The 17525-nt window shown below is 35.8% G+C and overlaps 1 protein-coding gene across 3 annotated transcripts in view; it reads right to left on the reverse strand.

Moving 5' to 3' along the window:
- The window catches only part of LOC135205303 (serine/arginine repetitive matrix protein 2-like), a 140390-nt gene that overhangs the window by 91793 nt on the left and 31072 nt on the right, over positions 1 to 17525 (reverse strand). For all 3 annotated transcript variants that reach the window (XM_064235724.1, XM_064235722.1, XM_064235723.1), the window contains exon 3: positions 14766 to 14813. In XM_064235724.1, the coding sequence (XP_064091794.1) occupies positions 14766 to 14801 (36 nt within the window). In that variant the 5' untranslated portion in view covers positions 14802 to 14813. The remainder of the gene's footprint in view (positions 1 to 14765; positions 14814 to 17525) is intronic.

Consider the following 17525-nt stretch of genomic DNA (forward strand, 5'->3'; position numbering starts at 1 on the left):
ACATCAATGAGAGATACTTTCTTCTTGACTTTGTCAATCAACGTCACGTCTGGTCTATTTGCACGTATCACCCTATCTGTTCTGATACCATAGTCCCAGAGGATCTTTGCCTGATCGTTTTCTATCACTCCCTCAGGTTGGTGATCGTACCACTTATTACTGCAAGGTAGCTGATGTTTCTTGCACATGGCTCCAGTGTAGGCTTTTGCCACTGAATCATGCCTCTTTTTGTATTATTATTATTATTATTATTATTATTATTATTATTTAGCTTTCCCCGTATCATCATTAAGCATCTGACATGCAGTCTGTTTTCTAATCAAGAGCAGGATTTCTACATTATCTGAGTTGAAATACAAAAAGTCCCAGTTTCACTATTTTCATTGAGATAATAAAGAGGAAAGTTTCCCCAGTTTAAGCTGCATCAGGATCTAAATTTAGATATTTCGGTCATTTTCATTCATTCAAAATACAGAGAATATTATAAGAATTTCAGTATAAAACAAAGCCCTGTTTCTCGTTCAGTCAAAATACAGAGAATATAAGAAATTCAGTTTAAAACATAACCCATGTTTCTCATTCCGTCAAAATACAGAGAATAAAACTATTTGAGTAAACAATAAAGCCCTTTTTCTCATTCAGTCAAAATACAGAGAATAAAACTATTTAGGTATAAAACAAAGCCCGGTTTCTCGTTCAGTCAAAATACAGAGAATATACACATTTCAGTATAAACAAAGCTCTATTCCTCAAGTAAAAAAACTTAAAAAACAATAAAAAAAAAAAGCAGCTCATCATTTTCCAGAGTGGTACACCGGTTGAGCAACGAGTTTTACGTTTCCCTAAGAAGAAAGAACAGAAAGAGAGAGAGAGTATGGAAAAAAAAATCTAGAGAATAAAGACCACTTATGTTGACACAAGGCGAGGTGTTACTCAACAGATGTTTTGAAGGAACGTTTTCTCTTTTTTTTTTTCTCTCTCTCTCTCCTCTCACTTTTTTTTCTTTTTTCCGGAAGTGTTGCCTTTCACATTCGCTTTCCGGATAAAAGGAAATAATAATAATGATAATAATAATAATAATAATTGAAAAAGAAACCCACAAAATCACTTTATAACTTGTTTACATTCTAAGTATTTACATTTAGTGGAGTGTGGAGTCAAACTAAATGTAAATTCTTAGAAGTAAACAAGTTATAAAGTGATTTTGTGGGTTTCTTTTTCATCTTCAGTAGAAAACTGAAAGAAGTTTTGGTTTGGTTCATAATAATAATAATAATAATAATAATAATAATAATAATAATAATAATACTGAAAATTTTAATTTATGTCATGAAGACTTAAAAACACAATAACAATTATTATTATTATTTTTTTTTTTTTTTTTTTTTTTTTTTTGCTCTATCACAGTCCTCCAATTCGACTGGGTGGTATTTATAGTGTGGGGTTCCGGGTTGCATCCTGCCTCCGTTATGGAGTCCATCACTCTTCTTACTATGTGTGCCGTTTCTAGGATCACACTCTTGCTGCATGAGTCCTGGAGCTACTTCATCCTCTAGTTTTTCTAGATTCCTTTTCAGGGATCTTGGGGTGGATCGTGCCTAGTGCTCTATGATTATGGGTACAATTTCCACTGGCATATCCCATATCCTTCTTATTTCTATTTTCAGATCTTGATACTTATCCAATTTTTCCCTCTCTTTCTCTTCAACTCTGGTGTCCCATGGTATTGCGACATCAATGAGTGATACTTTCTTCTTGACTTTGTCAATCAACGTCACGTCTGGTCTGGTTTGCACGTATCACCCTAATCCGTTCTGATACCATAGAACCCAGAGGATCTTTGCCTGATCGTTTTCTATTACTCCTTCAGGTTGGTGCTCTGTACCACTTATTACTGCAAGGTAGCTGATGTTTCTTGCACAGGCTCCAGTGGAGGGCTTTTGCCACTGAATCATGCCTCTTTTTGTACTGGTTCTGTGCAAGTGCCGGGCATTCACGTGCTATGTGGTTTATGGTTTGGCACTTTTCGTATTGCACTTCCTACATATGGGAGAGATGTTATTTCCGTCTATCGTACTTTGAACATATCTGGTTCTTAGGGCCTTTGATCTTGTAGCCGCTTGTTATCATTCCTTCAGTTTCCTTCTTTAGCTCTCCCTCTGTAGCTATTGCCAATTGTCATCGCTGGCTAGTTCTTTAGTCTGTCTCATGTATTGTCCGTGCATTGGTTTGTTGTGCCAGTCCTCTGTTCTTTCTGTCTTTCTCCTGTCTCTGTATATTTCTGGGTCTTCGTCTGCTTTTATTAGTCCTTCTTCCATGCACTCTTTAGCCACTCGTCTTCACTGGTTTTGTCAGAATGATTGCCCCAGTGCTCTGTTTTCGATGTTGACGCAGTCCTCTATACTTAGTAGTCCTCTCCCTCCTTCCTTTCGTGTTATGTATAGTCTGTCCGTATTTGCTCTTGGGTGTAGTGCTTTGTGTATTGTCATATGTTTCCTGGTTTTCTGATCTATGGTGCGGAGTTCTGCTTTCGTCCATTCCACTATTCCTGCCTCGTATCTGATTACTGGCACTGCCCATGTGTTTATGGCTTTTATCATATTTCCGCCGTTGAGTTTTGACTTGAGTATCGCCTTGAGTCTCTGCATATATTCTTTCCTGATCGTGTCCTTCATCTCTTGGTGTTTTATATCTCCTCCTTCCATTATTCCAGGTATTTGTATCCTGTCTCATCTATGTGTTTGATGTTGCTCCCATCTGGTAGCTTTATCCCTTCAGTTCTCGTTACTTTGCCTTTTTGTATGTTGACTAAGGCGCATTTTTCTATTCCAAACTCCATCCTGATGTCCCCATATACAATCCTTACAGTCTGGATTAGGGTATCTATTTCCTTGATGCTCTTACCATACAGCTTGATGTCGTCCATGAACATCAGATGGTTGATTCTGTTGCCTCTTTTTCTTGAGTTGGTACCCAGCATCCATCTTCTGTAGTACTTTGTCATGGGAATCATGGCTACTACGAAGAGTAGTGGGGACAGTGAGTCGCCCTGGAAGATCCCTCTCCTGATATTAACCTCTGTAGTCTTATTCCAGAGCTTGTAAGTATTGTATTCCATTGCGCATTGTATTTTTTGAGGAAGCTGATGGTATTTTCCTCTGCCCCATATATTTTCAGGCATTCTATTAGCCATGTGTGTGGTATCATGTCGAAGGCTTTCTTATAGTCTATCCATGCCATGCTTAGGTTGGTTTTCCTTCTCCTACTGTTCTTCATTACCATTTTGTCTATCAGGGAGCTGGTCTTTTGTGCCCCTACACTTCCTTCTGCAGCCTTTCTGTTGGTGGGGGATGGTGTTTTTGTCTCCTCTAGGTAGTTGTATAGCCTTTCACTGATGATACCTGTTAGTAACTTCCACATTATTGGTAGGTGCAGGTGATAGGCCTGTAGTTACTGCTATATTTCCCTTACTCTTGTCTTTTTGTACTAAGGATGTTCTTCCTGTGGTCATCCATTTGGGTGCTTGGTGATTTGAGATACAATGCTGGAGTTGTTCTGCTATTCGTGGGTGTAGGGCCTTGAAGTTTTTGAGCCAGTATCCATGGACTTCATCGGGACCTGGGGCTTTCCAGTTTGGCATTTTCTTTAGTTGGTGTCTGACTGTGTCTGTCGTGATGTCTGTGAATCTTTGTTTTATTCTCCCTGTTTCTTCTTCCTTGACTTCCTGGAGCCATGTTGCATGTTTGTTGTGTGATACCGGATTGCTCCATATGTTTTCCCAGAGTCTCTTACTTGGTTCGGCTTCAGGAATTTCTGGGTGGTTGTCTTTCCCTCTTAGTTGGCTGTATAGTCTTTTCTGGTTGGTTCCGAATAGTTTGTTCTGTTGGTATCCCTTATTCCTGTTCATGTACCGTTGGATCTTATGTGCTTTGGCCTTAAGCCTCTGTTTTACATCTTCTATTGTGTTGTTTAGTCCCCTCTCTTGTACTTTGTATTTCTCCGTGTTGAGTTTCCTCCCTCCCTTGTTTTCTTGCGTTCTTAAGGCCTTTTTTTTCTGCCATCTCTTTCAGTTTTACTCAAGTCAGTCTCATCGCCATGATTTGCTTTTGCCAGGCGCCTTTTTCCAAGGAGGTTGCTGTTTTGGTTTCTGTTGGGTTGGTTGTGCTGGTGGTGTTGGTGTTCGAATTCCCATCAGTTCTGCTACTAATCTTGCTCCTGCATATGTCAAGTTATTTGTTTCTGTGATACTGGTGGTCTGTATTATGCCCATTATTTCATTGACCTCACTTGTTTTCTCCCTTAATTTCTTGGTGTTGAAGGCTTTCATGGAGGGGATCTTTGTTCTCTCTGTATCTGGCTCCATCCATTGTCTATTATTATTATTATTATTATTATTTTATTATTAGTTAGACAAACATACCCACAGTTATATCTATGAACATATGATTAAAGATAAATTTTTAAATGTATGTATAAATGCATAACTGGATTTTGTCTATTTTTCAAGAATCGTGCTGCTACTACTACTACTACTACTACTGCTGCTGCTACTTTATTATTATTATTATTATTATTATTATTATTATTATCATATTGATAACTGAAGCCGGCTTAGCTCTCGTTATCAGTGATGATAATAATAATAGTTTACTATTTATTTATATTCCTAATACTACCGTAGTTAGTTGCTGTTAAAAATATGCAAAAGAGAAAAAACACGCCTGGGTTTCTTGCACCCACTGGTTATAATAAACACATCAAAAGTAACGAGGCTATTATGCATTGAAGCCTTACTCGTTCACAGCTCATTAATAATATGGGTGTTAGCTTTGTTATAAAGACTGCCGAATGCGCATGCGCGGACACTTTAATTTTTCTCTTTTTATTTACTTCATCCTACGACGTTGAATGAAGGTTATGAACTCACCTCTTTGAGCGAGTTTGCTTGTTGCTTTGTACACAAGTTATCTCAAAAAGTTTTTGGGGGGTATTCAAGGAATTTTATGGAAAATTAATTGAATCCGAATTCAGGTTTTCGCTCATCAGGTTTTCCAATTGTAGTACATTAGGCCAAGGAAGGGCTAAAAGGATTTTGAGGTTAGTTTGTGGTCCTTTTAAAAGAACCTCTACAAAAGTGACTGATGGATTTCAGTAAAGCTTTGTACGGAGGAGGGTGGGGGCCGGGTGAGCTATGAACCAAGGAAGAGTGGACTGAACTTTGGGTTGAAACCCGATTTAAATTTTCTTTAATTTCGGGAGGGTGGGAAGTGAAAGTGAAGTTTGCAGACGTATGCACTTTTCGATATCTTTAAAACTCTTGTGTAATGCTGTAAGGGCGTGCAATTGGGTGCCTTGATATAGCCCAAGAATCTTGTACAGGAGATGGGTATTAACCCAGTATGTATTCACCCTCACTTCCTAGGTGATAGTACTAAACATGTCGGAAGCTTAACGGGATGCCGTGTTTAGTATTAGCCCCTCGGGGATCAAAGTATTGTATTCACCAATTTCTATATTGTGTGGTTGACAAATTATATCAATAAGCGATATCTTTGACCCCCGAGGAGCTAGTACTAAACGCGGCATCCCATTCAGCTTCCGCCATGTTTAGTACTAGCACATCGGAGATGCTACACACTCCCATTGGCAATATTTGAAACTTTCATTCCCTCACCAGGGTCCAATTGTATGTCCCGTTTCAAAGTCCGTCTTTGAAGTCACTGAATGCCGATATCCGCAGGAGAATAAGAACATTGAGAATAACAATTACAGAAGTAATAGCATAAAGTTCGCATTGATAATTAAGTTAATTTAATCTCAAATATAATCAAATAATAAAGTACTGTATTTCCGTTGCTGCATCAACCACAGCTATTCAATTGATAAATCTCTCTCTCTCTCTCTCTCTCTCTCTCTCTCTCTCTCCTTCTTTCATTGATGATATTCATTACGAGTGCTATTGTCACATGCTATTACATGAATCCTGTTTGCTTCATGTGCTATTATGTTGCTACTGCTATGGTGGTGAATTGTCATCGTCGCTGTACATTGTTGATGAGGGACTGTCATGTAACACTTTAAGTGCCTTGTAATAACGTTTTAGTTGTTTGTCAAGTTTAGTGAATGAGATACATTATATATATATATATATATATATATATATATATATATATATATATATATATATTATATATATATATATATATATATATATATATATATATATATATATATATATATATATATATATATATTATATATATATATATTTATATATATATATATATATATATATTGGTTTTTATCAATTTGTTATTTTTTCCCTCTAAGTTTTACCTTTTTGCAGATAATGACATTTGTAAATTTGTCCAATAATAATCATAATAATAATAATGATAATAATAATAATAAGATTTCTTCTCTTAAGCAATACTTGTCACAACTAAGGTAGCTCCAATAATCTATTCATTTCTATTTGTATATTTCTGGTAATAATAATAATAATAATAATAATAATAATAATAATAATAATAATAATAATAATAAATTTCCTCTCCTAATCCTTATTCAGGACAACTGAAACAGCTGCAATACCCTTTTCACTTTCTTCTTCTTTGTCTATCGACTTTACTCCTGTTCCATTTACTTGTCGCATTTCACCATCCACCCTTTCCATTCCTTACTCTCTTCTCTCCCACTCATCCGTCTCCTCCCTGCGGTCAGGGCCAGCTAGTTATATTCCTCCCTCCCTCCCTCACTCCTCAATGTCCCTCCCAGGACGCCTTTTCCTCTTTCACGGGGAATCAATGATGAAAGTCGAGACCTCGAAATGTGCTTTTATTTAATTTTTCGACACAGGTCAATGGGATGGGTGTTCCCAATGCCCTCTTGTAGCCCAAGCCCGATGCATGCTTGGGGAAGAAGGGGGAAAGGCGACAGTGATGGGTTTTGGCCCCGAAAGGAGAGACAAGAAGGCCAGTCGAAGGATCAAAGATGATGGGAGTCAAGGAAAATGGAAAAAGTTGCGTTCTTTCTTTAGCAGGAATGATTTAAATGAAGTCAAGGGCTGTTGACTACATCGCATAATTCTTTTGTTATTTCCTACGCCTGACATTCGAGAAACCTTTGCTAATTCTCATACAATATCTTGAATTCTCTTTTATAAAACAGATCCAAACATTGACTGCAAATGAAGCTTTGTAATTTTACGTGCACACTGAGAGTATACCTCTAATAAGGCCGTGTGCACTTGTATATACCTAATATTATACTCATAAATACAAGTCCATAAAAATGTCTAGTAATTTGACACATACCCACAAATACGCCAAGAAATATAACACTAAAAATAACTTTACTTTTACATATGCCATAAGACATACACAGAAATATGCCCAGATCCGTCATATACCCAGAGATATGCCCACTGCATTACCTTCAAAATCCCACTGAAGGTCACGCCCTCATACCCACATGAAATACCCAGAGGCCAAGAACAGCTGTTGCCCTCCTTTCATTGCGATTCAGATCTCAGCTGTTGAAGAACATGATTCATAATCATTTCATCTTCCTAAGATATCAAAAGCTTTCAATTTACCCTCTGGGAGCTTACAAAGCTCGTTTTTTCATTTCGATTTTGAGATCTAGAGCTTTACATATATTTCAATAATAACTCTACCGCGTCTTTCATTTTTAGTATTTTACTTATATTTATGCATCGCCAATTAAGTATTTAAAATTCAAGATCAATTATCAAGAAAACTATTGATGACCAAATCTGGTTTTGAATACGTATGTTCACGAGGCTTTAACTGAAATCATTCATCCCCAGTTGACATTCACGATTGATATCTTTATACATAAGTACGCAGACGAACAAAAGAGAGAGGATCTCCGAATGGACCAAATGAGGGTTGACAGGAAAACCTTCACAGAAAAAGAATAAGAACCCAAGAATCGAGATTTCTTTTCGAAGACCAAAAGGGAGAAGTAACTGTAAGAAACTGAAGTGCATAAGTAGGCTGAACTGAAAGTGGTTTCAGGTCTGCAACACGCTGACCCGTCGTCATCTTTCTACTCTGCAATCGTGGGTGTTCGCCGTCCGGGGACCTCCAGTCTAAAACAGCTAACATTTTGTAAGCTGGGAGAAAGAGGTGGGGGGGGGGGCGGTGAAAGGGCGTTAAGGGGGTGTGGGTAAAGGGAGGGGGTGAGGCAACGTCAGGAGATAGGAGATGCAAACAGGGTTAATTTAAAACGACTTTGTAAAGAGAGACAGAAAGGCAGACAGACAGACAGACAGAGAAACTGTGATCCTTAGTAACTCGCAAATTAAAGATGTCTATCACTATATATATATAATATATATATAAATATATATTATATATATATATATAATCTATATATATATATAATTCATTTGGAGAGTGATTAAGGAACACTTCTCTCTCTCTCTCTCTCTCTCTTTCTCTCTTTCTCTCTCTCTCTCTCTCTCTCTATACATACTCACATACATATATGTATATTTAGTATATATATGTGTGTGTGTAACTGTCTATACAAAGAAAGAGAGAGAAAGGGGGATGGTGGATTACGAAAATTGGCCAAGTTAACAACAGCGTATACGCTAAGATTATTATTATGTAAGAACAGATAACGTAATTTGTAAAGCGAGTAGAATTGCAGCTAATGGTACTCGGTAATTGACAAAATTTACCATTCGTGTTCATTACGAAAGTTAAAAACAGTAATTTTGATTGCCACGTTCTATTATCTATCATAAATGCCTTTCATATGGATGGGGAAAAAAATCTAAGTTTTAAGCAATATTCACATCAGTTTAAACCACCCTAAAGTCATCTGTCAAAATTCTTGATAAAAAATCCGCGAGTCTTAACTGACTGATGCTGTTGATAAGCAAGAATTACCACTTTCAACCTTCAACCAAAAAGCAGTTCTCTTTAACGAATTCATTTTCTTCGTATAAGAACTGAGACTTACTTTAATCAAACCAGCGTCCCCATATGGACAGAAAGAACTAGCACCTTTTAAACGACAAAAATAACCTTTAATCAATTCACAAGTCAAAAAGACTTTGACCAATCCGTTCCTTTCACATGCACGAAAAGCTACAAGCTTTTAACCTTTCCACACGTCGGCTGTCTTCCGAAATCTTCTGCTGGGATAAACAGAGCGAAACAAGGTAAAAGAAAATGACTGGTTATATCCTTTTATTATTATCATTATTATTTTCTCAGAGCCGCCCACATCGCTGGCAAGATTTTTGGTCGTTTTACATTTTTATCAAAATAGTTTTGAGCTAGTTTGCTCTTGATAGTTTGTAGGCAACTTGTGTTCCAAAATAAATATATTATTATTATTATTATTATTATTATTATTATTATTATTATTATTATTATTATTATTATTATTATTATATGGAACTATACTGAATGCACATTACCTTGCAAAATATGTATTCACGGAATAAAATGTTCGCTTGTGAAAAAAAAGTAAAAAGGAAATAAATTAACAGAAACAACACAAAACAAAGATATCTGAAAACTGATAATTGTAGGCATGCATAAACGCACTACGTTAGGAAAACGAAGGTAATCGTGCACAGCTTTGATAAACTTTCGACCACTGCCAGGAAGGCCGTTCCAAAATCTCACAGGAAGTCGAGTAAATCTCAGATGAATCCCAGAGAGCACTGGATGTTGTTGTCTACATCTGTTTCATCACCTGTTAGCCACCAAGGTCTTGTTGTCTCAGATTTAAAAAAAAAATATATCTTAATACACAGTCGTATAATCCAAAATCATCACCACTAATTAAAACAACACTGAAAATCTACTCACAACTGATTGCTGCTTGTTGCAAATGAGTCTCAAGTTGGGATCTCGAGTAAAGTCCCATTTCAGTCTGAAAGGGCAGATTTTGCACGTCACAAGAAAAAGAAGTTAACAAATCACTATCAAAATCGGCTGGTTCAATGTATGCAACGGGCAACTTCACTCCTCTCTCCCATCTTCAACTCTTAGTTCTGCCTTCGATTCGAACTAAAGGAAGAGAGAGACAGAAATAACTTGTTTTATGCACTGAAGGAGAAATGTCAGAGTGGGAGACTTCGCGAGTAATGTGGTCTCTTCTCTAAGGTCGTGGCGCTACTGATTGTGAGCCAGACTGTGTTGGCTGCCTGGCCTGCTGCTGCTGCCTGTGGTGGCCTGCCAGGCTGATTTTGGGCCCAGACTTTATTAAACAGCATTGCAATCGCTTGTTGCACCGCACGTTCGACCGCCCACTCTGGACAGACGTGTTTTTTTCGAGGAGTGTCAGTCACTGGAGGAGTGTTTGATTGTTATAAAGGGTGCTGTAAGTCATTATAATTTTCATAAACAAAGAGGAGCTCATATCCTCGTCTCCTTCTCTCCTCCCTTTCCCATCCCATGGAAGGGCGTGCAGAGATGGCAGCGCTGTATACCTTTGTAACCCCATCCCATCACCAAAGGGTCGCCTTCAACAGTTACCACAGAGTATTAATTATTAAGGCAGCGCAACTGCGGTCGAAGCCGAGGAATTCCTCAAAAACGCTGACTTGGGTCGATGGATTCATCGGCGAACACGTCGGCTGGGAAGGAATTTCCAAAATGGTCGACCAAGGCGCGAGTTGGAAGACTCCAAAGTCCATGTGGAACCTCGTGGTATGGCCATTCTTGATGTCCCCGAGTGCACCGAACAACAGACTCAGCCACTCCCTTCAGAGGGTCCGTGTCTCGACACCTGTTGTACATTCGACAGGTTAACTCCCTTACTAGTAGAAATAGACGAAGAATTCTCGTGCACCTTTGCTATAGGTGTGTAAATCCAACTGTCAGCTTGATTGCTCATCAACAAAAAGCAACCTAAAAGGACTTAAACGTTTCGTTATTATAACATGTCAGGGGCATCACCTGTGTAATAAGGTGGGTGAAAATGCTTCCCACGTGTCAACAGAATCAAGGAGGTAACAAAATAAAATGAAGACAGGAAGGCAAAATTGATTGAGAGAAGAGCGATGCAAAAGAATAGTAGTACTAAAAAGAGACAGACTTTTTAGAATAAATACAATATAACGTCAATAAACCTGTATACAGCCACGGGACCACTTTACCAAGAGGTCATAAGTTCATGCAGCAAAGTGATGGAGGCCTTTAGAGAGCCAACACGGTTAATGGACTTCACTTTCTTTCCGCTCCCCCACCCCGCCCCCCTACCTTCTGGAATGAAGTACCCTGATGCATGGACTAATGGAATGGGATGTACAATGCCCTTAGATAGACCAGACCCCGAAAGGAAAGAAGATTATAAGAATCTAGGGATGCTTGGCAGTGGAGGGAAACAGACTCGATTACTGACTTCCACTGGTTTTATTCCAGCCCAAAAAAGCTGGAGGTTGTATGGGGAGGCATGTTTCTTATGAATATGTTCATTCATTAGTAATCATGCCATATTGTAACGATAGCGTGTCTTCCTGCTAGATACCCATCCGCCTCTCAGGCCTAATTGTGACCAATTGACAGTGACACCACTGATTTGTGCACTGATTTTTAGGATGAGGTTGCTAACACCATATATTTTACCCTGCATGTCGTCTCTAGAGCAGATGTGCGATGTGATATGGCGTTCACTGGAGGTCACCTATCCAAACCTAGGCCAAACTCAATTTTCATTTCCATACCAAAGTCAAGTTGATGGCGCTGTTTTACCTGTCTTCACCATTTCTGCGTAAAAAGAGAGAGAATGTACCTCTAGCCCAGTTGCAATCCACAACAGTCAACCAGTACCAAAGCATATTCACATCAGACAGACAGACAGACAGACAGACAGACAGAGCTGAAACTTGTAAATTTACGAAAACAATTACATGGATAAGAGTAAATTTGTAACACATTTAATTTTTGAATTAATGTTATATGGAGAGAGAGAGAGAGAGAGAGAGAGAGAGAGAGAGAGAGAGAGAGAGAGAGAGAGAGACTTTTTTGTAAACAAAGCACTCGTAGCAGCAATGACGTGTGTCTTACAGGTAAAATTACAATCTAGTGACTAATAAGATTTCTAAATCGAAATCCCCTTTGGGCCTTCAGATACCTATTCATATGGCGTCGAAATCACTTGATGCCGACGCCTTGGTTGGATTGCTATTGTTAATCTGTTGATACCACTTTCATTTTTAATCTAAGTTAGACTTTATATTATATAATTTTAAACTCTATTGTAAGTTAGTAAGAATATAAAATTAAATATTCTGTAAATAATTGTAAGTATATATATATATATATATATATATATATATATATATATATATATAGATATATATATATATATATATATATATATATAGTATATATATGTGTGTGTGTGTGTGTATATATATATATATATATATATCATATATATATATTGTATATATATATATTATAATATATATATATATATATATATATATGTATATGTATATACATATATATATATATTATATATATATATATTTTATATATATATATATATATTATGCATAAGTACACTAAAATCTAATATGGTCAGGGAGAAAGAGAGAGGGCAAGAGGATCTTTTTATCTGATGAATCCACTAAAATACTTATCTCGATAGGATGAAATCACTAAATAATTGAATAGTGAATTTGGGAAAACAGGCAGACAGAGAATAGTCAAAACTCAAAATGAAGCAAAAACATTAAATCTGGATAAGAGTAAATTTTAAACATAATTGAATTTTGGGTTAATGGTACTTGTGCAGAGAGAGAGAGAGATTAGAGTGACTAATATGGTTTATTTATCGAACCTTCTTTTGAAGTTTTAGATAACTATTTATAAAGCGTTGAAATCTCTGATGCTCTAGGCTCGGTACACCTACTCTTAATCCATTGATATCACTTTCAATTTCATTCTTAGTTTGATTTTTCGCTTACAAACTACTTTATTGTTGTTGTCTGAAAAGATGTTTCGTATTGAGTTAAAGATTTATGATTTATTCATTAAAATATAAATGTAAAAGGTAAATAATGTGCAAAATAAACAGTACAGAAAAATTATTTCTAATGAAATACTTGACTTGCTTGTTTATTTTAGTTTTCGTTGGTGAAACAACGACCTATTTGTCTGCAGATTTTAGCATGTGCCCCGAGTAAGCTGCAGGACAGATCACGCTTTGTTATCATTTGATTTCAATCTGAGTTGACTGAAAGTAAAATATAAAATGAAATATTCTGTATGGAACCGTTATTCATGAATATATATAATATATAATAATATATATATATTATATATAATTATATATATATATATATATATAATATAATAAATAATATATTATTAATAATATAATATATATGAAATATAATAAATAAATATCTATATATATATATTATATATACTTATATATAATATATATTTACTATGAAATTAGATATATAATTATATATTAATGAATATATATATATTATATATTATATACTAGATTTTATTTATAATATTCGTATTCTATAATATATATATATATATATATATATATATATAATATATTTATATATAATATAATATATATTAATTTATAATATATTATATATATATATATATAATTATTATAGTATGCTTGAGGAAAACTAAAAACTAATTTTGTCAGGATGAGAGAGAGAGAGAGAGAGAGAGAGAGGAGAAGGATCTCTCCAGATGATAAAATCACAAAACCGATTACAGATAGACAGGCAGACAGACGGACAAATCATACTGAAACTTGCAAATATACAAAACCATTTACCTGGATATGGATGAATTCGGAATATAATTAAATTTCGAATTAATTCTACAAATACTGACAGAGAGAGAGAGAGAGAGAGAGAGAGAGAGAGAGAGAGAGAGAGAGAGGAGAGAGAGAGAGAGAGATGAAGGCTTTTTGTAAGCATTTCACTCTTGACAGCCTGTGAGGAAGCAGTGACGTGTATCATACTGGTAATATTACACTCAGAATGATTAATTTGGTTTCTTTATTGAACATTCCTCTGAGGTTTTAGACAACTGTTTTAAAAAGCGTTGACAACCACCTGATACTCTAGGCTTGGTAGGATTACATTCTTTTATCATGTTTTCATCACTTCCAGTTGTGAACTCGGTTTAGTTTTTAATCAGATCTGACTGAAAATAAAAATATTAAAGCAAATAGTCTGTAACGTATATATATGTATATATATATACAAACTATGTATATATGAATATATATATATATGATATATATCTATATATATATATATATATATATATGTATATATCTGAGTTTCAGTCACTTCTACATGCGTGACTTTATATATATATATATATATATATATATATATATATATATATATATATATATATATATATATATATTATATATATATATACGTTTAAATATGAATATATCTGATCTGCGTGTGTGTGTTCGGTATCTACGTACTAATTATAAACACAAACACACGTTAATATTCTTGTCTTATTAGAAATCAAACTATAGAAAATATTACCCTCATCACACGAGAATCTTCAAGTGATTTCAACGCCTCGTAAAATAGTGATCTTAAAAGTAATTCCAAGGAAATTTTGAAGCTGATTCCACACAAGTCATTCAAGATTATGATATTACCCTTGTATATATATAATATATGTATGTATGTATGCGTGCATATGCACTTGCACACATATAATAACCAAATTAAAAACCTCAGCATCCCTTACCTCCGACCAAAAGAAGTCGACTGAAGATGTGTCCATTGTGGTAAATTCCTGGAAAGATAATTCACAACATTAGCATTCTTTAGGAAAATACGGAAGGAACTAATTTCTTCATTCTTTACGTTGAGGATAAATGATATTTTCAAAAATGCTCCTTGACTGAGATATCACACGTTGGAAGTCAAATTCTTTGGTTTTCTTGCTGTTACTTTTAGCAAGGTTGGCCTCCTGCCAGCACGAACTCTTGCCTCCAAATAGTAGTTTGAAATTGTTCATTATTCTTAATGACTGATAACGGGAATATTTTGTTTTTGATATTACATATTTAGAGATTTATCATCAATAACTATTATGAAATATGTCACGGCCGAGAAAAGGTGTAAATAAAATTAAAAGCAGGGTTTTCATTAATATTTTCTCGCTATTGAATGGACATTCAACTGAGAGTGACAGTGAATTTTCATCTAATATGTTGCTTCTTATAATTTAACTCTTAAATATTTTATATTTGTTTAAACTATTTTATAATCTACATTCATCATTCCACATTTATTCACTATCAAGAGCTGCAGCGTGGCCGAGGTAACGTACATACGTCCGTACTTAAGGAGTAAATTTCCCATTTCCCTCTAGATTTCGTGTAGCCTGCAAATGCCCTTGTGAGATCATCTCAGTACGTTCACTGGCCATGACACTGCTTTAGATCAGGCCCCCTGGCTACGGTTTCCGTTTACTCTCTCTCTCTCTCTCTCCTCTCTCTCTCTCTCTCTCTCTCTCTCTCTTCTCTCTCAGTTGCACTTTAATTGAACAATATTTGATTCCGAATGACATTGACTACGATATCAACATTTCCTTTTAAGAGTAATCTCTCTCTCTCTCTCTCTCTCTCTCTCTCTCTCTCTCTCTCTCTCTCTCTCTCTCACACACACACACACACACACACACGCATCTTGTGGACCTGTGAAAATTAAATACACTCTCTCTCTCAGCTAGTGGTCTTTGTGGGCTGAATTATAACCCAGGCAAATGCAAAGCTGTGTGGAGAGCGTGTACAAGTAAATTATAATGTCTCTCTCTCTCTCTCTCTCTCTCTCTCTCTCTCTCTCTCTCTCTCTCTCTCTCTCTCTCTCTCTCTGATATCTTATGGTTCTTGTAAATTAAAATAAATTCAGCCTAGTGTGAAGATGATATACTGTTGATAAAATTTCTCTCTCTCTCTCTCTCTCTCTCTCTCTCTCTCTCTCTCTCTCTCTCTCATGCATCTGGGATGACTCAAATCGTATTCATTTCTAACAGTACTGAGAAACATTATTAAACGAAGCAGGACTGAAAACTCGTTCTTTTACTGGGCAACTGTTCTTTTGCCGGATCCATCAATGACGCAATCACACAATCCTTTTGATTTCATCCCCAGTGCTGGGTGTCCTCCTTAAGGCTACGTTTGCTGGCCCTGTAGGCGATCATAATATAAACTGGTCTTTGAAAGTGGTTTTAGGTTGTTGGGTTACTTATCTATCATTAAAAAGGCGGTTAAAAGATTCTTCGAGATGAGTTTCAACTTGCTCTGTAGATTTACAAAAAGTTGACCTAAGATGATCAATAAAATGATCGTGAAATGACATTTGATTATGTTGTTTTTTTTTTCTTTCTTATTGAGGATACGACCTTCAGCATTCATGAAGCTTATATCAAATTTCAACTTAAGATATATTTAAATGACCTGAAAAACTGTTAATGCTTGTAACTGGTTTTCATATTATAATACACGATTTAGAAAATTAATTTCATTTCATAACTGACCTCCAGCACGTAATGGAATGGAATGGAATATAGAGTTTAGGCCAAAGGCCAAACACTGGTACCTACGATGTCATTCAAGGCTAGAAAGGAAATTGAGAGTAGGTAGGTTTGAAAGGTGTAACAGGAGGAAAACCTCCCTCCCGCTTCCACTTTAAAATCATTGTTAGGAGAGGGTGGATAGCATGATGGAACAAAGATAATATGAAAGGAGGTACAGTAAAAGGAAAGAAAGGGGGTTGAAACTCGGAGCCAAAGGGACGCTACAAAGAACCTTTAGAAATCCCTACAGTGAACCCCGTGAGGTGCATTGACGACGCTAACCCGTCCTTGGGGTTCAGCACTTAATGAATGACCTCTTTAGTGCACTAAAAATAATCTAACCTTCGCTAACAACGTTTATTACTTTCAGTTCGCAAACTGACCTTTGAATTACAACGTTTTCTCGTGTTTTATGGTTTTGTTTTTAAAACCACATTCAGACGAGTTCAGGAGGGATTCGTGTTTTTTTCACAATTCACAATTATACCCTGACCTTATCAAAGGTTTTCTTTTATAATGTATTGCAATGACGTAAATAAACATGAATTTTTACAGTATAAGGGATTATAAATATTTTTTCTAGGTTTTTTTATTATTTGGGGATCTTTCTTGACTGACATAGAAAAAAAAGTTTTCGCATTTAGCAAATAATCTTACCTCAGTAAAAAAAAAATTAAGATGTCTAGATAGCTTAATCTTATACCATTGACACAAGACACAGCTATCTAGATTAAAAATCTAAAATTACATTTTTACTGAGTTAAGTTTATTGGCAAAATATGAAAACTTTTTCTATGTCAATCAGTAAATAACCCTAAATAATGAAATATAAAAAAAATATTGAAATTCCGTACGCTGTAAAAATCCAGGTTTATTTACGTGAGAGAATTCGAATCAAATCATTTCTGACCCCAACCAAAAAAA

The sequence above is a fragment of the Macrobrachium nipponense genome, chromosome 49 (genome assembly GCF_015104395.2).
Source record: "Macrobrachium nipponense isolate FS-2020 chromosome 49, ASM1510439v2, whole genome shotgun sequence".
In the NCBI taxonomy this organism is placed as follows: domain Eukaryota; kingdom Metazoa; phylum Arthropoda; class Malacostraca; order Decapoda; family Palaemonidae; genus Macrobrachium; species Macrobrachium nipponense.